Source organism: Haliotis rubra, unplaced genomic scaffold, assembly GCF_003918875.1.
Source record: "Haliotis rubra isolate DU_JTF1 unplaced genomic scaffold, ASM391887v1 Scf746, whole genome shotgun sequence".
Lineage (NCBI taxonomy): Eukaryota > Metazoa > Mollusca > Gastropoda > Lepetellida > Haliotidae > Haliotis > Haliotis rubra.
Window position 1 is genome coordinate 35,194 of NW_025767464.1, and position 22,911 is coordinate 58,104.

The 22,911-nt window shown below is 40.3% G+C and overlaps 2 protein-coding genes across 2 annotated transcripts; both read right to left on the reverse strand.

Annotated features, from left to right (window-relative positions):
- Positions 1 to 268: 268 nt before the first annotated feature.
- Positions 269 to 9,212, reverse strand: LOC124259984 (toll-like receptor 4). Its single transcript, XM_046694208.1, has 2 exons — positions 9,134 to 9,212; positions 269 to 2,900 (listed from the first exon to the last, which is right to left on the reverse strand). Exon 2 carries the CDS (start codon positions 1,568 to 1,570, stop codon positions 398 to 400), a length of 1,173 nt encoding a protein of 390 aa, XP_046550164.1. The 5' UTR covers positions 1,571 to 2,900; positions 9,134 to 9,212; the 3' UTR covers positions 269 to 397.
- Positions 9,213 to 12,502: 3,290 nt separating this feature from the next.
- Positions 12,503 to 13,148, reverse strand: LOC124259980 (myeloid differentiation primary response protein MyD88-like). The gene is made up of 2 exons (XM_046694203.1): positions 12,810 to 13,148; positions 12,503 to 12,535 (listed from the first exon to the last, which is right to left on the reverse strand). The coding sequence occupies exons 1-2, from the start codon at positions 13,146 to 13,148 to the stop codon at positions 12,503 to 12,505; spliced, it is 372 nt and encodes a 123-aa protein (XP_046550159.1).
- Between the last annotated feature and the right edge of the window lie 9,763 nt (positions 13,149 to 22,911).

Sequence of the window (22,911 nt, forward strand, 5' to 3'; positions counted from 1 at the left end):
ATGGGCTTCAACCCAAAGTACTATAATCAGTCCTATACCGAGAAAATGTAATCCCAAATATAACATGTGTTATATTTGACCACTTTCTAAATGAGTGAGTGAGTTTAGTTTTACGCCGCACTCAGCAATATTCCAGCTATATGGCGGCGGTCTGTAGAAAATCGAGTCTGGGCCAGACAATTCAGTGTTTAACAGCATGAGCATCGATCTGCACAATTGTGAACTGATGACATGTGTCAACCAAGCCGGCGAGCCTAACCACCCGCTCCCGTTAGTCGCCTCTTAAGACAAGAATGGGTTACTGAAGATTCATTCAAACCAGGACCTTCACGGGTCTTTCTAAATGACATTGTGTATTGATACTTGCATTTCGGAAACAGAAACGCCAATATTACTGTCAATCCTTACATAAGATCCTGCTGTGAAGCTGATCCCATAATGAACTCTCATGGAACCTCTCTATAGGAAACCTATTGTCTTTGTCCAGAAGTTGATTAATGATAGAAGGAAGTGGGTGACGGAACACTGCATCCGAGTACAGTATGATGAATCTATCAGACGTCAGGTTCTCACCGACATAAATAGCAGATGAAAGCCTGAAGGAGCATAGCTCGTCCTCCAGGAAGGTCTGGGTCAGATAGATAATAGTCTTCCAGCTTTGATTTATGGCACCGAGAACCTCCTCACAGGTGTAGACTCCTGGATCGAAATCTCTTTCTGGAATGCAGAGACGAAGCTCCCTTTCATCTTCCAGCTTCTGTCTCAAGGTGCTACACACCCACTGAGGGTCTTCCTTGGATGAGTAGTACACAAATACATCATACTTAAAATGTCGCTGGAAGTCCAAGCCTAGCCATTTGACACTCCATCGCTTTATTAAATTGATATTTCTTGCAATATGAAGACTTAGAGAAACTCCTAAGAGGAATAGGAAAACGAGGCAAATTGAAAACAAAAGTGAGAACAAAGAAATGCACTCTCTCCAAATTTTCATGAATGAATGTGCAATATCTGTTACATGGATTAAAGTCCCATTATCATTTCGACACGTGTAATGTTTATCGTCAGCGAAATTTACCTCTGAGTCCATTGACCACAGAATAAATTCAAGAGAATCACATCCACACGAGAGAACATTACCACGAAGATTAACCAACACGTTTTTCTTCTGAGTCATAGCATCTAGTCTGGTTCTTGTTCCCACACTCAGTTCCTTTATTGAGTTATACGAGACATCTATTAGTTTGATATTTGTTATGTTCTCTACATTTCTGGGCAAATCAGAAAGACCATTACCTACAAGGTGCAGATTTTCAAGGTGTTCAAAGTGTCCCAATACAGAGTCTATGTTTTCACTTATTTCCCTAAATCCCTGTGTGATATAGTTTAATGACAGATTTTGAATATTGGGGAAGGATTTCATAAATGATGTTGGTAGTTCTGTAAATCCGCTGCCAGAAATTTCCAAACTGTGAAGGTTCTCTAGTCCAAAGAACTTGACATTTTTTGCTAGTACCGAACAGTTGGAAAAACGCACTTTTGACCAGTTTTCAGTTCCCAAAAAAGACATATTATGTTCGATATTAGCAAAAGGTTTTAATGATGGTGCAAAATACAGCGAGGTCAGGTTTCGAGGAAATACCAAAACAAAATCTCTCTTTTACTACGTTCATTTTGTAGAATAACTTCATTGTCTCGTTTTTCAGCACCCACAGTGAAGAGACATGTTTCGAAGTTGTGTGGTGGCCATACAATTTCATTTGCGTCTTGAAAAATTGAACTTGCATCATAGAAATTGAACACTTCATGATAAGCCTGTTTGAGATCTTCCAAAAATTGTTCAAAGTGAAATAAGACCAAATTTGGATAAAAGTAAAGCGTTTCAAGTATCCCATACTCTTCGAGGATCATGTTGTGACTGAGATCTAAAACGCGAAGGCATTGGGAAAATGGTGGCTGAATCAAAGTACCTCTCTCAATGATTCGTATTTGGTTACCAATAAGATACACTTCTGAAACACACATTGTGATAAGATAACGTGTCAAATTTTTTGATAATATGTTACAATATTCAGTAGGATCCTTATCTCCCCCCACGTTTTTTATGAATGAAACTCGTTGCATGGATGAGTTTTCATAATTCTTTAAACTCATTAATCGCTTGGGTAGATTGGTGCCGACCGTGTCCCTAATGTCTAAGATATCTAAATTTGGAAATATATCAGTAATATTTGTATCAACCTGCCCTATATCACATGCATTTATCTGAAATGCTGAAAGGTTAAACTTTTGGAAAACTTCAAATGCACTTGTATTTAAGCTTTCCTTTTCACAAAAGCTAATGGTTAAAGTTTGTAAATTTTTCATATTGAGAAATCCGACACCAAATGTTGGGTTTGGAGGAGCGTCAATGGAGAGTTCTTGCAGCTGATGGAGATCAAGAAATGCATCCTCTGGGTATTCCGTATTGAGTATACCACTCATGTTACTCATTAAAAGGCGTTTTAGTGGAAGACCTCTGAAGAGACCTGTTGGTAACAATGTGAAGTTAATCCTGTTTCTTCCAAGGTCAAGTTTCGAAAGTTCTGGTAAATTCTTCAGAGAACCTTCATCAAGATGAGTAAGCAGATTCTGATGCAGACTGAGCGTGTGTACCTTCAGACGGTAAGGAAAGGACATCTTTCCGATGCTTGTTATTTTATTCATTGTCAAATCAATGACAGTCACATTTTTAACAAATCCTTCGGGGACTGCAGTGAGGTTTCTGCTAGAACAGTTGGCAACTAAATCACGTTCGTTCTCCTTGTACACGCACCTGTTAATATCATCCATCTGTGAAAGCAGCCCTGAGACGACCAACCATAGAGTGACGATTGTGAGAAGTTCGTTCAGCATCATGCCTGAAATGAATAGATGCTGCTAAAATGATGTACTCTCAACTACACTCTTCACGCCGAAAACCCGGGTTCTATTCCCGACATGGATACAATGTGTGAAGCCCATTACTGGTGTCCCCCGCCGTGATACTGCTGGAATATTGCTAAAAGCGGCGTAAAAATAAACTCACTCAATAATGTTTGGAGCGCAGCAGAAGAATAAAGTAAAGAGGCTCTGTAGCTCACTTAAAGTTTTCTCTTATATCAAAACGGCTATTACTGGGGTAAAGAAATATATAATACAGCAGGATATACAACGTCCATGCAATATGATAATCAATCTTGATTATGCCAGATTCCACAGAGCACTGAAGGCAGAACACTGTTGAAATACACACACAGACATTAATCAGGGACCATCACTTTATATATTTAGGGGCGGTGGGGTAGCCTAGTGGTTAAGGCGTTCGCTCGTCACGCCAAAGACCCGGGTTCGATTCCCCACATGGGTACAATGTGTTAAGCCCATTTCTGGTGTCTCCCGCCGTGATATTGCTGGAATATTGCTAAAAAGCGGCGTAAAACCAAACTCACTCACTCACTCACTCACTTTATATATTTATATGTACGAAAACACTACTTGCGGTACATGCTTTGAAAACCAAATCCCACGTTTTAGATAAAAAAACTTCAACATATTTGTTTCTGATGAAAACAAAAACTAAACTGAAATTGTTTGGTAACAATTTACTTGCAATCTGAAAATACAATCACAAGATCTGAATATCAACAATGCCGTAAAAGTATGGTCACCATGACTACGTCACCAATATTATTGTCACACAGTTCCCAAACACAGATTGTTGCGATTGTATGAAGCAGCACTGAATCGGAGTATCTGCCTCGAACTTGGCGTCCAACACAGTCCCGTATATGCTGGATGGGTTTCATATCGGGACTCCTTGTGGGCCATGGTAATGTTTAGATGGCATTGTGCGATGGCGCGATGGCGGCTGGGGAACGGTCTAGCATTGTCATCTATAAACCGGCAAGTGGGTGGTTTTTAAGATGAAGTATTCAGTACCGTTCATAACATTGACCGTTGAGTGTCTCAGGTACAGTAATGCGATCCGACCGATACGTCACGCATGACGTAGCCCCACACCTTCAGTGATCCCCCACCAAAGGGTGTAGCTGCATGGATCGTCCAATGACGTTCCTCGTTGCGACGCCTCCATGCGCGACAACGGCCATCAGTGTCACGTTGGAGACTTTCACCAGACCAATGAAACCTCTGCCATACCCTCAAGTTTATTCGGAGCCTTGTGTCTTGTAAGTTTCTTTTGAAATGGGTTCCCTACTGGTACGAATTTTGAGTTCGAATTTATTATCTCTCGACCCGAACATTTCTTTTGCAGTTAACTCGGCATAGATACATGCTAATGAGGTCATGACGAAACTCGGGGAATTCCCTCCACCACCAGAAACATTGACCCATTTCAAGTCAATATACACGATCAATTCAAACAAGAGAATAAGCAAACTGGAAGTACAAATAATAAAATAACATTATCGTTGACACTAATAAAGTCAAAGCTTAGTGTGAATGTTTCAGGTGTTGTTGCATGGAAAGCGAGCTTTCTGAACCCGGAAGTACAGGAAGTACAATAAACAAAGGATTAATTCGAAGGGAACTCGAATCATGGGATTTCAGAAACCTCTTTCTTATTTGTAAAAACAAATGATACAAAACAGGAATTAACTGATCTGGAAACTTTGGGTTCTCTGGCTATTAGTTCTTGCAGCTACTGCATCACCCCTGAACCTTAAAATGAGTGAGTGACGCTTTAACCACTAGGCTACCCCATCACCCCCTGAACCTTAAAATGAGTGTCTGATTACAAAGCTGCTATAAGATCTTATATCCGTGATCTGATGCAAAAGAAGTGGGACACCCAAGTAGGTATAAATAAATTACATTAAATAAAACCTTATATCGGTTACACTTACTTGGGTTGTCAGTCCAGATTTGAAGAGGTCATCATGCGACGATGTCGTATTGACCATACAAGGTACACTCACAAATATTTGGTAAATGGTGAAGATCCTCCGTTTTGTATCCCTTGTGATGAGAGAGTCACAGTCAAGCATCTCCTGCTTGACTGTGTTGAATTCTCCATCATAAGGGATAAATATTTCAATGTTAAAACTGTTAAGGATCTTTTTAATTCTGTTCATCTTCATTTAATTCTTGGTTTTTTAAAAGAAATTGATTTCATTAATGAATTTTGATTAATATGTTCTGTATATAGCTGTGTTTTAATGATTGGTAGTTTGATTAGTAACTTAGATTGGTAGTGGCTCTCAAGAGGGGTTGTATCGTAGTGAGAGGGTACGTAAGTCCCAAAACTTCGAAAGTCTAAACTTACCAGGATTTTTAAACGTAGCATTTTGGGCTAATATTTTTACAATCGCCAGCAGCTGAAGGGATGGTGTATCCAACTAGGGTCCATGCAGGTAAATACTGTGTCCCCCCCTAGTATGGTGATCGACCTTCAGTTGTTGGCGATCTATAGCCTGTTTTTATCTTGTATTGTCCTAATAGTGCTATTAGTTTTAACCTTCCACACTAGTTTTAAATCTAATTGTAATACTAGTTGTTTTACTGTCCTTCCAGGGTTTTATATATTTTGTAAATGTTAGTGAGTGACGCTTTAACCACTAGGCTACCCCATCTTCACCCCTGAACCTTAAAATGAGTGAGTGACGCTTTAACCACTAGGCTACCCCATCACCCCTGAACCTTAAAATGAGTGAGTGACGCTTTAACCACTAGGCTACCCCATCACCCCTGAACCTTAAAATGAGTGAGTGACGCTTTAACCACTAGGCTACCCCATCACCCCTGAACCTTTAAAATGAGTGAGTGACGCTTTAACCACTAGGCTACCCCACTAGGCTACCCCATCACCCCTGAACCTTAAAATGAGTGAGTGACGCTTTAACCACTAGGCTACCCCATCACCCCTGAACCTTAAAATGAGTGAGTGACGCTTTAACCACTAGGCTACCCCATCACCCCTGAACCTTAAAATGAGTGAGTGACGCTTTAACCACAGGGCTACCCCATCACCCCTGAACCTTAAAATGAGTGAGTGACGCTTTAACCACTAGGCTACCCCAGGCTACCCCATCACCCCTGAACCTTAAAATGAGTGAGTGACGCTTTAACCACTAGGCTACCCCATCACCCCTGAACCTTAAAATGAGTGAGTGACGCTTTAACCACTAGGCTACCCCATCACCCCTGAACCTTAAAATGAGTGAGTGACGCTTTAACCACTAGGCTACCCCATCACCCCTGAACCTTAAAATGAGTGACTAGGTGACGCTTTAACCACTAGGCTACCCCATCACCCCTGAACCTTAAAATGAGTGAGTGACGCGCTTTAACCACTAGGCTACCCCATCACCCCTGAACCTTAAAATGAGTGAGTGACGCTTTAACCACTAGGCTACCCCATCACCCCTGAACCTTAAAATGAGTGAGTGACGCTTTAACCACTAGGCTACCCCATCACCCCTGAACCTTAAAATGAGTGAGTGACGCTTTAACCACTAGGCTACCCCATCACCCCTGAACCTTAAAATGAGTGAGTGACGCTTTAACCACTAGGCTACCCCATCACCCCTGAACCTTAAAATGAGTGAGTGACGCTTTAACCACTAGGCTACCCCATCACCCCTGAACCTTAAAATGAGTGAGTGACGCTTTAACCACTAGGCTACCCCATCACCCCTGGAGTGACTTTAACCACTAGGCTACCCCATCACCCCTGAACCTTAAAATGAGTGAGTGACGCTTTAACCACTAGGCTACCCCATCACCCCTGAACCTTAAAATGAGTGAGTGACGCTTTAACCACTAGGCTACCCCATCACCCCTGAACCTTAAAATGAGTGAGTGACGCTTTAACCACTAGGCTACCCCATCACCCCCCTGAACCTTAAAATGAGTGAGTGACGCTTTAACCACTAGGCTACCCCATCACCCCTGAACCTTAAAATGAGTGAGTGACGCTTTAACCACTAGGCTACCCATCACCCCTGAACCATATTTTAAAATTGGCTGGTTTGTTGTTTAACACCACTGAAAGCGTACATGTACATATTCTTTGAAGATCACGTTCAGGATGCGATACTATCTTCAGCATCACATGGTTTGCTACAGAGGCTGGTTGGGTGGTTGTTTGTTGGTTGTTGTTTTACGCCGCACTCAGCAATATTCCAGCTATATGGCGGCGGTCTGTAAATAATCGAGTCTGAACCAGACAATCCAGTGATCAACATTATGAGCATCGATATACACAACTGGGATACGATGTTGCAAACAAGTTAGCGAGCCTAACCCCCCGACCCCGTTATTCGCCTATTACGACAAGCATGGGGTATTGAAGATCAATATTTTAACCCGGCTCTTCACGGGTGGTGATATTATGGGAACATGTGTTATAGTATGACTTCCTGTTATCGGGACACTCGTTGTGTTTAATTTAGCTACACCCTCATCGTGCACACAGAACTACTGTCCTCAACAATGTATCTATTTCTGCCCCGGAAATTCGCACTTAAATACAGGGAAACATTGTGTTAATAGTTTCGCATTTAAGTCAAATAAACAATGGTATACCGACATCGCCCGTTTCACTTTTGTAATATATTTTGTTTTGTTTGTTTGTTGTTTTCGCGCACAGCAATATTCCAGCTATATGCAGCAGTCTGTAATATATGGACCGGACAATCCAGTGATCAACCCCATAAGCATCGATCTGCGAATACATGTATTAACCAAGTTAGCAAGCCTGACCACCCGATCCCGTTAGTCGCCTACTGAAGACCGATTATAACACGGATGTTCATGGGTCTTTGATATATGTAACATGCAACCTGTCGGAAAATTGTATCTTAGTATATTTTCACATATTCTTAACACTGTAATAGCTTCGCTATCAGAGGTATATAATAAATCCTTTAGAACGACCACTATATATCTTTGCGTTAGTTTCTTCACGAAAAAGCCCATTTCTGGTGTCCTACGCCGTGATTGATGGAATATTGCTAAAACGGCGTAAAACTACACTCGCTCACTATTCATAAAAAACGTTTGACAGGACCTCGCCCGTGCTGGGTTTCATTACAATTTTTTTAATAACCCATCAAAACACCTAGTTCACCTCGTGTTTTCCTCCCGGAAGAATATTCAAGGTTGCTATTAACCACAGACTATAATACAAAATCCTGCACACTCTTACAGATGATCTGTCCGTATTAATAGAAGCTTTGCCAGCGTTGTTAATATGTCTAATGTAGCTTGTGAAAGGCATTTGAAGTAGTGACAATGAGAAGTATGTCAAGTGCTCTAATCCCACCCTGCCCTGTTAAATATCTCTCACAAATGGGATAAAGGATCTCACAGCGTGATGTAGTGTATAAATGTTTCCTTGTACGAATCTATTTTTTGCTGGTTTCTTTCTATTACCTGCCTTTCAATTCCAAATCAATAGTGAGTGAGTGAGTGATCGCCGCCATATAGCTTGAAAATTGCTGAGTGCGGCGTAAAACTAAACTCACCCCTTCACTCAGTGGAGACCCGAGGGCAGGTCCCCAGTTACACATTTATACATCTTTGTCGATTGCTTACGGGTCGCCATTATATTATACCCGAGGTTCGACAGAACCGGATAATAATGACACAACCGTATTGTTGGACAAAGTTGGACACAATCATTTGCTATGTGGCGTAACACAACAAACTGCAGTTTAAAACTATGTGGCAGTCATATACTAAGGTGTACATTCGCTCTGATGCTAAGCTTCATAAATACTTGTGGACCTCATGTGGAAAATTTACACTTTTGGAAATGGAAGCGACAAAACCCTTTCCACATTCATAAGAAATCTGTGCCCAAAGCAGAGTCGATTGTACAATTGGGACTATATCACGAGCAGATATTTGTTTCAGCAGTATAACCTAACTTTGACAGATTATGTCCTAAACTTCCCTTCATAAGCCGCTGAACATACACGGAAGTTAAAGGTGGCTATCAACAAACCAAATGCATCCGATCAGCGATGTGAATTTCTTCATTTATCAAATGTTTATCTAATGATAGCCAGCCTTAACTTAACCTTCAACATGACGTCACAAGACACTGGTAGTAGCTAGTAGTCATAGAAGGGTTTCTAATAGTACTCACTTGCTAATGGCGCTCTTTCTTCAACGTATTGAACACGAAGGACATGGGTTAAAATGAACTTCCTTGTTATGAAGTCCCGTGACATGAATTGTGATTTATTTCCTGGTTGTATTTAATTTCCTTAATATAACATAAACATGTTCAAAGAATGAGTCCATCTAGGCTTTAAGGAATTTTTTTTTATTACAACGTAAAACAGGCCTCGTCAGAAACTAACTGATCCAGACAGTCTGGATCAACGGGCTAATTTCCTCTGTTAGGACAGTGACATGTTGCAGGTTTGTTTGGACGTAGTCTACCATTATCAACATTGTTAGCCTTCGAAATAAGGTCAAACACTGTTGTGTCGAAGTTGAAAGTTACCTACGTAAATGCTTCGAGTCATCCGAGGTTCGACAGAACCGGAAAATGATGAGGTGAGGTGAGATTGGGTTTTACGTCGTGCTTGAGAATATTTCGCTAATATTACGACGTGCATGCGTGTGTATGTGTATGTGCGGCTGCTTGTACTAGCCCAGACTTAAGCTGGTTTTATAGTGCTAGTCCACTCAGATACCATGCCGCAGTGAAGCACGGATACCCCACTCAGACACATTATACTGACTACGAGCCGACCTGTCCTTGTTGAACCCCTTAATGCCGAGCGCCAGGCAGGGACCAACAAGTACCATATTTTAACGTAATTTGGTATGACGCGGTCGGTGATCTCCGGGCGGACGCTCTAATCATTACACCACGGAGGCGGTTGTCAAAATGAGGAATACGTAGGGCCTGGTTTTACTTCGTGACAACTGTACATTCGATATATCCAAGACCGAGACAACAATGTTTCACTGTATACCAAAATGTAATATCAAGAATACTGGATAAAACTTCCTGAGCTAACAATGTCATAGTTACTTACTGCAAAATGCCATGTTCTTCACACCGGGCAGGAGCTGAACAACTGTGGAATGGTTTCCAGGATTTCCAGAGACGTTAAACCGCTTCTCCACATCAGCATTTTGACAGATATACACAACATTATCAAAAGAAGTTTTATCGTGTTTTCCTGGTGAGTGAGTGAGTGAGTTTAGTTTTACGCCACACTCAGCAATATTCCAGACATATGGCGGCAGTATGTAAATAATCGAGTCTGGACCAGACAATCCAGTGATCAACAGCATGATGACGGTTTAGCGTCTACCTAATAGTGCGTTCACATTTGTTTTGTGTCGAAATGTAATGATAATGACATCATTACACCAAGTTCCAATGGCAACGTACTTCAAGTCCAGACAGGTAATTACAGTCAACATGTTTCTTTAAATAAGAAAATTAGTTTATTTCAAAGCAAATTGGTGTATACTAATCATCTTTATTTCATATTAGGCCAGTTACATCAGCAAAAACCTTTTTAACAACATGTTAAATATCTTAAAACAATATGTAAGGAAAATACTATTCAACAATATGTATAAACATCGTTAAAATTGTGATATTTACATATGGGTTTGCTTACCAATAACCAAACAATAACCTGATTTGATTATAACATGAGCCTAATATAGAAGCACTCGAGTGTCGCCAAAGACATAAACAATGCAAAGAATAAAAACAGGATGTTTTTTTAAAAATGAATACGATGTTCATAACATAACAGATGATGCCACCGGTGCAAGTAACCAATCACGATTCGAAACGTATGGGCAAATGAGTGAGTGAGTGAGTGACTTGGGATTAGCGCGAACACTTTAACCACTAGGCTACCCCACCGCCCCTTATGGGCAAAGGAACCCACACAGCAGGAACAATTTTCAAGTCTCTTTGTAAAATAATGTTTTTTTATGTTTGATGTGTGTGTATAATATTCTGGATATGACGGTGGTCTGTATGCAAAAAAAAGTCGACCAGACAACCCAGTGATTGACAATGTGAGCATCGCGTTACTGGAATCCGGTGAGATGCATCTACCAAGTTAACGAGCCTGAATATCCAATCAAGCTTGTCCCCTTTTCGGATGTTCACGGGGTTTTTAACTAAACTGTTGACTAAAGGTCCCAAACTCCTTAGATAAGAGCTTGTCACCGTGTCTCTGGAAATAATGATAGCTGTAAGACTAAACGAGGTTGTTAACTCGAACATCGTGTTGTTAGCCTATGTCTGAAGCTAGTCCCTTGAGCGAAATATGGTCTTCAGCGTACATTATATTCACAATGATGGTAGTATTATATAGATGATTTTATTCTGTGGTGTTTCTGCATCGTATATATCATGTTCATCTATTAGGAAACAAATATCAATTTTATATATTAGGAAGCGAATACAATAAAATAGGAAGCAAACAAATATTAGGAAACAAATATCAATTTTATATATTAGGAAGCAAATTCAATATAATAGGAAGCAAACAAATATTAGGACACAAATATCAATTTTATATATTAGGAAGCGAATACAATATAATAGGAAGCAAACAAATATTAGGAAACAAATATCAATTTTATATATTAGGAAGCGAATTCAATATAATAGGAAGCAAACAAATATTAGGAAACAAATATCAATTTACATATTAGGAAGCGAATACAATATAATAGGAAGCAAACAAATATTAGGAATAGCAATATAATAGGAAGCAAACAAATATTAGGAAACAAATATCAATTTTATATATTAGGAAGCGAATACAATATAATAGGAAGCAAACAAATATTAGGAAACAAATATCAATTTTATATATTAGGAAGCGAATACAATATAATAGGAAGCAAACAAATATTAGGAAACAAATATCAATTTTATATATTAGGAAGCGAATACAATATAATAGGAAGCAAACAAATATTAGGAAACAAATATCAATATCACATGACAGGAAATAAGTATAATCTATTAGGAAGTAAACCGCATATATGAGAAACAAACTATTATTGACTTGTTTATTCACAGACCGCTTTCAAGCAGATGGAAAATTGCCGAAAGCTGCGTTAAGTGACAAACAAGAGGGCTACACACATATACAGAAATAATAGGGGGCGCCAGAAATGGGCTTTACACATAGTACCCATGTGGGGGATCGTACCCGGGTCTTCAGCGTGACGAACGAACGCTTTGACCACTAGGCTACCCCACCGCCCCTTAGTGCAAATGTCAAAATATTACACTTCAAAAGACAAAATGCATTATACATGGAAATATTATGTGGGAATGGGGTATTCACTTTAGCAGTCCTCTAGTGCCAGTGTAAGGATCAAGGTCAATCAAGGTCATTCAAGAGATGTTTACAGTATTTCAGACGTACGCAAAACAAGGTCAAGGTAGTTACTCATATAAAACTTTCAAAGGCATACAATCTTGTCAAAAAACTGGGAGCGCTAATAACCTTTTTCATTCAGGCAGCTTGAGGCACAGGACTAAGTGCTGTATCAGAAAACATTTAGTATCAAAGATGAAAACTTATATTTTAGTTTGGTGAAATGTTCTGAATACATGCTTCTGGGTAAGTATCATTGAGAGAATTTCTGTCTTACGTCGCGGCTTTACAATATGCATCATGTCCCAAACTAGTCGCCCCTTTAAAAACAAATTGAATCTGCTTCTGAGGACAATACTCTCTGGGCATTCTTTTGCACTGACGTTATATCTTTACAGCACGAGGCATTCGGGGCAATTGATCTCAGACCCAACACAGTACCTTCGAATACAACTGATCCCATTGCTCATTGTCATCAAACGTATCCAAAGGGAAATTGTTATCCCTATCCAGGAGCTGAGTCAGGATTCGTGGCAACGGATGATCGAAGATGTCATCGGAGTACAGAATGATCAGCCTGTTGGGCATGAGGTTCGTGCTAGCATAGACTGCCGAGGAGAGCATGAAGGAACATAGCTCATCTTCCAGGAAGGTCTCAGTCAGGTAGATGACAGTCTTCCAGCTGTTGTTGATGGCGTCAAGAATCTCTTCTGCAGTGCAATCACCAGGATGAAAGTCTCTGTCCGGAATACAAAGACGCAGACTTCTATCTGTCTCCATTTTCTGTCTAAAGGTGTTGCACACCCATCGATGATCATCCTTTGATGAATAGTAGACAAACACATCATAAGTAAAGTCGCGTCTTTCAGGGATTTTGAAAGACGTTCCAAACCATCTAAGCACCATGCATTTTAATCTGAAAAGGTTATTGATAATCAGGCAACATAATGTAAAGACCAACAAAAACACCAGCAGAAGGCAAATTGCTACTGATAACCAGAAATGAGATATACATGCTCTCCAGTATTTTACATAAGAATTCAAAATTGTATTTAATTCCACGATGGTTCCATTGTCGTCTATGCATTTGTATGTGTCGCTATTCCAAAACGTGGTATCGGTTTCCAACAACCAGGTAATGAAATCAAAGGACCCACATGTACAGGAAAGAGTATTTCCTTGAAGGTTAAGATGAATTCTCTTATTCCTAAGCTCATTCACAGTATCTAGACTTAGTCTGGTATCTACACTGAGCTGACTTATTGAGTTATAGGAAATATCAATCTGCGTTATATTGGGGATCTTTCCGATGTCTTTTGGCAGGTCCTCTAGATTATTGTGAGTCAAAGTGAGTAATTTAAGATTTTGCAAACGTCCAAACACAACTTCAATATTTTTACTTATGTTTGCCATGCCGAATTTTATTTGATTAAGGCATAATATGCTAAGTGCAGGAAAAGACTTCATCAAGTTCACGGGAAGTTCATAAAAGCCATTCCCAGAAAAGTCCAAGTAGCGAAGATGTTCAAGACCAAACACGGTAACGTCCATAACAGTTATCGAACAGTTAGAAACATCGAGGTTGTGTAGATGGTGACCTCCGTAAAACCATATATTTCTTACAATTTCCATCGAGATTTTTATATCAGAAAGAAAGTTGGTCATGAACAGAGATTTCAGTTCTGGAGGCAGGACAACAGTCATACTTGTGAAGATATGACCATTCTGAATCTGACTTTTGCGAGTCTGACTAATCATGAGATTGTTTGAGATCAACTCCTTCAGTTTTAAGCGTTTCTGAACATTTGAGCGAGGAACATATCCAAGATCTATTTGCATAGCAGAAGACGAGAACCATTGATGAGATATTCCCTTATAGTCTACTGTGGAACCCTTAAATCGTGATAATTTCGATGTATGTCCTAAACATATGGTTGATAATTGGGGGAAATTGGAGAGCGTTTGAAAAAACCCAAAGTCCCCAAGAATTTCGTTGTTGCGCAGAGCTAAGTACTGAAGACATGAGGACAATGGTAACTTATTCAGGGCGTTTTTCTCAATGATCTCGATTCTGTTAGTGTCAAGAATGAGTTCATGTACACACATTTGTACAAGGTAACGAGTCATAAACTCGGTAAACACAAGTGATCGATTGTTTCTGACATTTTCTACTGTGATGTCAATTCCGTTAATGTTGAATAATGTAATCCGCTTCATGACTCTTGTCTCGGAACTTAGGAAGTATTTGAAATTGGCCAAAACATTCTTTAGACCAGTGTTTGCGGAGTTTTTCACTTCTAGGTTAATCGCTTCAGGAAACATCGTAATCACATCGCCATCTATTGTACCGAGGTCACATCCACTTATAGAAACTGTAGTAATGTTCATTTTAAGGAATATTATCATCGCGTACTTGGAGAGATGACCGTAAGGTTGACAGTATTGGATTGTTAATGTTCTCAATTGACTTAGTGATTGAAATTCAGGACCAAACACTGGCGTCATTGGTGTAATAGTTGCAAATGATTCCAGATGGATGAGGTCAGACAAGGTTTCATCTGGAAATGTCCAGTTTTCTTCCCAAAATAACATAAAGGAGAGGTCAAGATGTTTTAATGGAAGATTCCTGAAGAGTCCTTGCGGCAATGATGAATATGTGAAATTGATCATATTACCTCCAAGATCTAGTTGTGACAGTGACGGTAGGTTCTGAAGGGAATCCTTTTCCATGTGAGTTATATTGTTGTAAAATAATACGAGTTCCTGTAAAAGAGGGAGCAAAGGAAACGAAGTGTTCTTGATGCTGATTATTTGATTGTCTGACAGGTCTATGGAGGATACATTTCTAGGGAATCCAGAAGGTACGTCCATGAAATTGAGACGTGCACAGTCCACCTTAAGGCCTTCCGGTATGTACTCGAACTCACACTTGTCAATCTGATTTCCATGTGAAGACGACGACAGTATGAAGTGTGTCAGTAGCAAAAGCATTGCCGAATAACCGGTGATCATGGTTGTCTGAAACAGATTTAGATATCATATCATCTGCAAACATATAGAAGAATTGGAATCTGAAGTTAGTGTAAGTTGCTAGTGCAAGCTGCTAGTGTAAGTTGCTATTTTTGCGCCAAGTACTAATGTCAGCTAAATTGTCATTTTTACCATTTACGTGGATACTACAAAGCGCCTTGACTATGGGGACAACGAGAGAGAAAGAGAGAGAGAGGGGTGGGGGTGGTGGTGTTCGGTTCAAGTTGCCAGACATTCTCATGTTCATGGAAACACATTATCATCTCTTAAAACCCATATCCGCATTGAGAGTGAGTGAGTATGGTTTTACGCCGCCATTAGCAATATTCCCGCAATATTACGACGGAGACACCAGAAATGGGCTTCACACATTGTACCCATGTGGGCAATCGAACCCAGGTCTTCGGCATGACCATCTGACGCTTTAACCGCTAGGCTTCCCCACGGCCAATGCAGCGGGACAACACTGATGACTAGACGTTACGTCAACACGACGACCATATTATGTTAGTGCATCTACGGACTCGATACCATACTGGCACTTTAAAACTTCAGAACAAGTTGAGACCACTTAGTTAGTGTCAGCTGTGAACAGTCATTGTTGAGGTAGCGATACTGCCGGTGCTGTTTTCTCTCAATGACATTAATGGTCTCCAAAAGAAATACAGTACAACCAGAATTTTTGAGAATTTAAGATTGTAATGTTTTATATTTGTTTCACTCATTACTCACGTATTAAATGTGAATATTAGCAGAACATAACTCCAGATTCAAAGACAGGTGAACAGTTAGTATTTTGTTAAGTCACCATGGGAAGCAATGCAGGCTTAAATGCGGGGGGGGCATACTACTGATCAAAGAAGTTAGAAAGTCGTGGTCCATGCTGTCCCAATATCGGACCACCTCTTCTCTTCTCTTCTTCAGCAATATTTGTCAGATTTTTCTTATTGACACTTTCCTTCATAAGTCCCCGAACATTTTCTATTGGATTTAGGTGAGGGCTATAGCTGTCATATTTTGGGCCGAAACCAGGCCTGTGAATGCTTTGAACGATGTTTTGGGTCGTTGTCCTACTGGAAAATCCCAAAATTTCCATAGAACACGTGAGCAGATGGAAATAAATGTCCCTTGAGAATATCCGTGTACCGCTCCCTGTTCATATTCCCTTCAAATACACAGAGGGGCGTTGCCCCTAACACAGATACACCACCCCACACATTAAATTTCGGACTGTACTTTGGGCGCTGATACAAAGGTTTTTCATTTTGTTTGGTCCAGAATTTCAGTGTATAATCGGAAACAGCCACATAGAACTTTCATCTGAGAAAATCACATTGTCCCAGTTAAAATTTCTATGCTGTAAGCACCAGTTCAACCTTCGCTCCTTTTGAAATCACTTTAGCTGATCTGATGTCCTTGTTATAATACTCTAAAATCAAAAATCAACTTCCTCTTCTCGAAATCATCCATACTGAGGGTCACTGAAAATGTCGTCTGCTAGCAAGTAAACAAAGGGGGATACCTCTTCACAAACTAATTAAAAAGGATTAACGGAGTTGTCTCTCTTGAATGAAACCAAGCACTTGATAGCTGGTCACGGTTGTTTATACTAGAAATCCAATTAAACATATTCCTAAAATTCTCAATAATTTCTGGTCATACTATATCTAAGGAAGAGTCATTTGAATGAATTCTGAATTCACTGGTACTTTGGAACGTGAATCAAGTAAAAATATAAGTCTTTCTAAGCAAACCATCACCTGGCCATTATTTCCAAAATTGCCATAAGAGATTTTGGTTGATTTCAGTCCGACAGGCAATTAATATCGTTGTCATGTTTCGTAACCAAAACCATTCAGTTTAAATGGTGAGGAAATTACTGCGTCAGTTTATAACGGCTTCAACACGTAGAACAGTTTTTTCACTCCCCAGACGGAAATAATCCACTAGGAAATCGAAAGTTGGCAAAGGAAGTCAGGGTATACTAGTGACTCCTCATGTTATCGATATAAGTTCTAATGTTAGTTGAAGGTGGGCATGAATCTTCCCATTGAAGATTTCATCACACCACCAAGTCTAAACCAGCATAATAAATTTAAAACAAATGATAATAAATAGAACAGATCGAACACCAGTAATTATTATTTTGTAAAAAAGTAAAAAGGATTATTTACGCCGTCTTATAACTGGAACTGGTGGGTGCGGCGTTAAACAAGAAGCAAAAAATCGTAAGAGACTACTTGGTGGATCTCAGGCTTGATCACTTCGGAGTACTGAAATATGTTCCAAGCTCAGGACATGAAGTGGACATTACTGAAATATCTTCTTTGTCGCATTCATGACTCTCTCTCGTTTTTCAGGGTAGATTGTTTTGTCTTACCGCACTCAGCAAAATTCCAGCTATATGGCGGCTGTCTGTAAATAATCGAGTCTGGACCAGACAATCCAGTGATCAACAGCATGAGCATCGATCTACGCAAATGGGATACGTTGACACGTGTCAACCGAGTCAGCGAGTCTGACCACCGGATCCTGTTTGTCGCCTCTTACGACAAGGCCGACTATTTGGTCTTTTTTGGAGGTAACGGAATTACATGACTGTTATTGCAACGAACATTATCGAACGATATTCAAAGAAGCATAACTCTTGTAGGCTTAAAAACAATGTTTTGAGGGGCCTTGTTATTAAAAATTATATAGGATATATCGTTAGGTGAGTCAGTAAAAATATTATCGTATTCTCAACTACAATAAGATAATAATAAAAAGCACTCTTCTATTACATAGATTTTGAGGGTTTTTTTCTGACACCGCACTCATATCTATCTAGGATAGCTAGCTAGATACACAATCTAGGATAGATAGATAAATAGATAGATATGAGTGCGGTATCGGAAAAAAAATCTATGTAAAAGATATATCTATCTAGTATAGATAGATAGATAGACAATCTAGGATAGATAGATAGACAATGCAGTGATTAACAACACGAGCTGATTTGCGTTTTTACCCTACTTTGTTGAAGCTTCTTCAGGCACAAAAAGAAGCGTCAATAAAATATGTGGGCGGAGGATCTGAATAATCGTGCAATATGAAAGTGCATTTCAGTAAGCGTGTGAACGCTTCTTGTTTCTGAACAGGAAGCGGTAATGTAATTAGTTACGCCCTTTGAACGTCAAACAGGTTAGTTTGCTGTTTCCGCAACACTCGTCAATATAACCTATAACGACAGTCTGAAAGTATACTGATGGTGTGTGTGTGTGGGGGGGTGTCTGGGGGGGGGGGGTGTGTGTGACCTAATCGATTGTTGAACCCCACCCTCCTTTGGGAGTCCCCTTTACCAACCCAGGTGTGTGTGACCTTCAGGTTCACCTTAGTGGTCTGTGATTATTATTTTATGAGTTTGCCGACTCGAGTGTTCACACAGCAAACGTGTTCAAAGTAGAATTAATATCACACTATGATGGGGAATTTAGCTGCTTTTTAATTGAGGTCAAAAGTTAGATCAGAGCGCATTTTGTTAAATAAAATCTCTAACCAGTTTAAAATACGCTGTCACACAAGGAACAACTCCGAAGTTCTGAGTATTTATTTTACATATCTGTGAACAATACACGATTGTAGCTTTTAAAATTCATGCGCCACCGAATATGATTATTGCGTGAATGGGGCGCTGTCTATGCACTACTGTGAGTACTAATACTAAGAGCAGAATCGCTTGATCGCTGAGTCGGGCCGTAACTGAAGAGACATGTGACAGCTGTGATTGGATGAAATAGTGTAAGGTGTTATGTTTGTTAAAAACACCTCCATCCAGTTATTAAAACTGACCACCATTTTAAGTATTTAATGCTGTCATTTGTATCACTTATGCTTATGCGTGTACAAATATGTTCAAGTAGGTGACAGTTGGTGCGGACCTGGGAGTGTTGATGTGTTCAGCTTCCTGTGTGTGGCTTCCTGTGCTCGCAAAGTTAGCCGGTTTCATGTTGACCAGAAATTGTTTTATTGTAATTTAAAGGTCAGACTGTAATCATGAGTACATGGAATGGTTGTTGATAATTTTCAGCGTGATGGCACACAACCTACAATGAATGTATAGTCACGCGTGGTCAGCTTCCGTTATGTAGGGAGAGAAGTGTCTGACCGGAATTAAATACAGGAAATAGTAAGCAGTTGAGGACTGATGGTCACTGAATATCTCAAGTAGGGTGTCAAGTGGTTGTACAGTGATGAAATGATTTAGCATTTGTCAAATATATTACTGAATAAGAAAACAAACCTACATGTGTTCTCCTGTAAAACTTTCCAATGCTTTTACTGAACATTTTAAAATTGAACTTTACTCTCAAACTGCAAACATAAAAAAAACAGCTAGATAGCCCTCATGGCCTGTTATATATAGATATCCACGGTTTGAATTGACCTTTCATGGCTTGGTGTAGCTTTCAACATCACTGCCAGGATGTTTTTGGATGGTCATACATGCTCTTTCCCCGGATTGACAAACTAAACCTAAGATGGGTGTACCAGATGTACTAAGCCAATGCTCTATCAAAATAACCGGGCATTTTCAATGGCCTCATCTCTAAGTGCATTGACAATCTGTGGTTTCAAAACAAATGCTACGATAGGCATATAACTGGCAAAAAGACTCTTCCACATACTGTCTGTCATCCACAGGGGGTGAACTAATCTACGTAACACCGCTAGATAGTTATTTCTATCATTTTTCCTCAGGAAACGACGCCTTTCATATCGAGTCACTGGTAATCTTCCCTTTAATAACCTATTGATAATACCATTGACGGCAAGAATCTGTTCTCTGTTCATTTCTATACATAGACAACCAATGCAGATGTACTGTTAACATTAATTTATTTCTAATATTCACACATTTTACATCACACTCTTGGTTGCAAATCATCACAACTACACCAGCGGGCCATATTTTTCTGAGGTACTCCCACCAGGGCCAAACACGGACAGTCTGGAGACTATTTTTCATGTTCGATCCAGAGAGACCACATTGAAAACACTTGCAAGTGTCCCCTCTGATTAAGTACACAAATCCTGCCTTGGCCATGTGACTAGGTCTCTGTTTCATCCTTAAACGAATCGAGTCTTTTCTGGAATGAAGTCCATTCAGTAGTGATTGCACAGCAATTGAGTGTCTTGTCGAGTGGGTAATGTCCACACACATCCATGATATCCCAGAGCAGTGTTAACGCTTCCGCACAGTACAGTGTCTAAACCAAGAATGGCTTTACACCCAGTGACTGTAGTCACTAGGGTTACAGAAGGAACACATTAAAGCTCCCCTCTGGTTTTGATTATCTTTCTGAAGGAGACAGGGAACCATGTCTTTGAGTTCGGGCACGAAATCTGTCATCACATCACAACAGTCTCTCAGTTTCTGCCATTGTTGTTTGGACAACAAGATACCCTTTGCCATAGGTACCACTCTTCCCAGTTGTTCATTTTTCTCCCACTGTCGTAGATCCACACCACCATATGGATCCAAAGTAGCATACATATTGGCTCCCACATGAGCATAATCATGGGTCCTTCCTTGATTGATGGCCTCCTGAAGCTTGAAATGGACTCCACTAAGTTCCAGCCAATGTTTCAAACTCAGGACAATACCACGTTTGGTAGGATATCTTCTCCCACTGCATACACATCATACTTCCTTACATGAAATCCTAGTTCTCCATTCCACATCTTGGCCGTCACAAGTACGTCATTGCCTAAGTCTATATGACAACTAGGGGTTCGGGTGATCCTGGCAGAGTCAGGCTGGTAAGGCTCATCATCAGCTCAGGGCCCTTGCCCCCTCTACACGCAGCCAAGACAGCGAATGGGACTTCTCCCAGGAAACACTGCCTAGTCGAACCCACCAAGAACTTTCCGGAGAATTTGTAGACTTCCCAACACTGCAGCCTTCTGCATTACCAGAGCGTCAGAAGGGCTGTGCTCCCGGTGGAGAACCCGGACACTCTCCAGATCTGCACCAAGAGATCAGGAGGTACCAAACCAAGGACACCGAGAACAAAGGGGAGTCTGACGACAGTGTACATGGGATGCAAGTGAGACATTTCAAAGGTGAGGTCCGCATACATAGTATGCTTTTCCTGAATCTTGCCAATCACGTTGCTGTCAAAGGGACCGAAAATCCAATGATATAAATAAATTCATTAGTTTTATCAAAAAGGACAAGATCAAGGTTTGTTGGCAGGACTTCTTCTGAGGCTGTATATGGGACTATACCAAAGAAGTTTAAAAGCATCATTTTCCATGACGCCCTGGACATGTTCAGTGTCATACCATGGACTGACCTCAGAGTAAAAGCCACAGGCAGAATACTTTCAGCAACGAGCCATGCCAGTATGTCTTTTAAGATATGTTGTTTGTGCCAAGGAAGGGCAACCACTGACAAGGTGTTGGACAGTCTCTGTAAATTTATTCCATAGCCGGCATTTCATGTTAATATTTCTTTAAGAATCACATTTAGGCGATTGCGAGTGGGATGTGACTGGTCTTGAGCAGCAAAAAGGAAGCCATCAGTTTCGCATTTTAGACCAGTCGACTTCATCCAAGCGAAGGAGTCGGTTGGATTGCTATTCTGTTCCAAAACACTGCATGTACACACAATGGCTTCTCAGAAAGCTTCTCCACAGATGACCGACTCTGAGCAGACTTGGTGAAGGACTTCACCTGGTTTACTCCCTGTACCGTCCAGCAGTAGATCACCATCAACAAAATCAACCTGAAATTTCAGATTCTGTCCAACAACCTTGACACGCTTAAAGTAGCTGTGGAATTTCTTGCTTTCATCATGAGTTTTGACATGCATCACCAGAGAACCATCCGATAAATATAAATGTGCAAAAGTACACAATAAATTCTATCATGAAGAGCCTCCACATTAATCAAACCCCAGCCTCCCGAACTGATCCTTCTGTTCAGGTGGTCAAGACTCTCGATGTCTCGTTTCGACCAACCAACTACTCCAAAGGAATAGGAAAGGACTGGCACAGCAAAGGTATTGGTGGCTTTGACTTTGTTTCGAGCATTTAGCTCTGAGCTCCAGATTATCTTTAAGCGATTTTTATACTCGGCCCGAAGTTTGTCGTCATTCTGGAGCTTTATCAAACTAGCATTCCAAAATACGTGTAGGCCTGATCTTCCGCAAGATGTTCAATAACTCCTCCTCTCCCCCCCCTTGTTACTTGACCGATCCTTCATTAATTACCTTGCCGTGCTTCAAATGAAAAATATTACATTTGTCGAGTCCAAATGTTATGCCAATATCATTAGAAAAGGACTCGACAAGGAGAACCTGCTTTTTCAGATTGGTATCTCCTTTGGCATGGAGCTCGATGTCATCCATATACAGGAGATGAGTCAACGGATTAAGAGACAAGCATAGATTCCCCTTCTGATTGGAATAGATTCCGAAGTCTGCACATGCCCTTGCGAGTACATCTCAAGTTGAGTCGACCAGCAACTC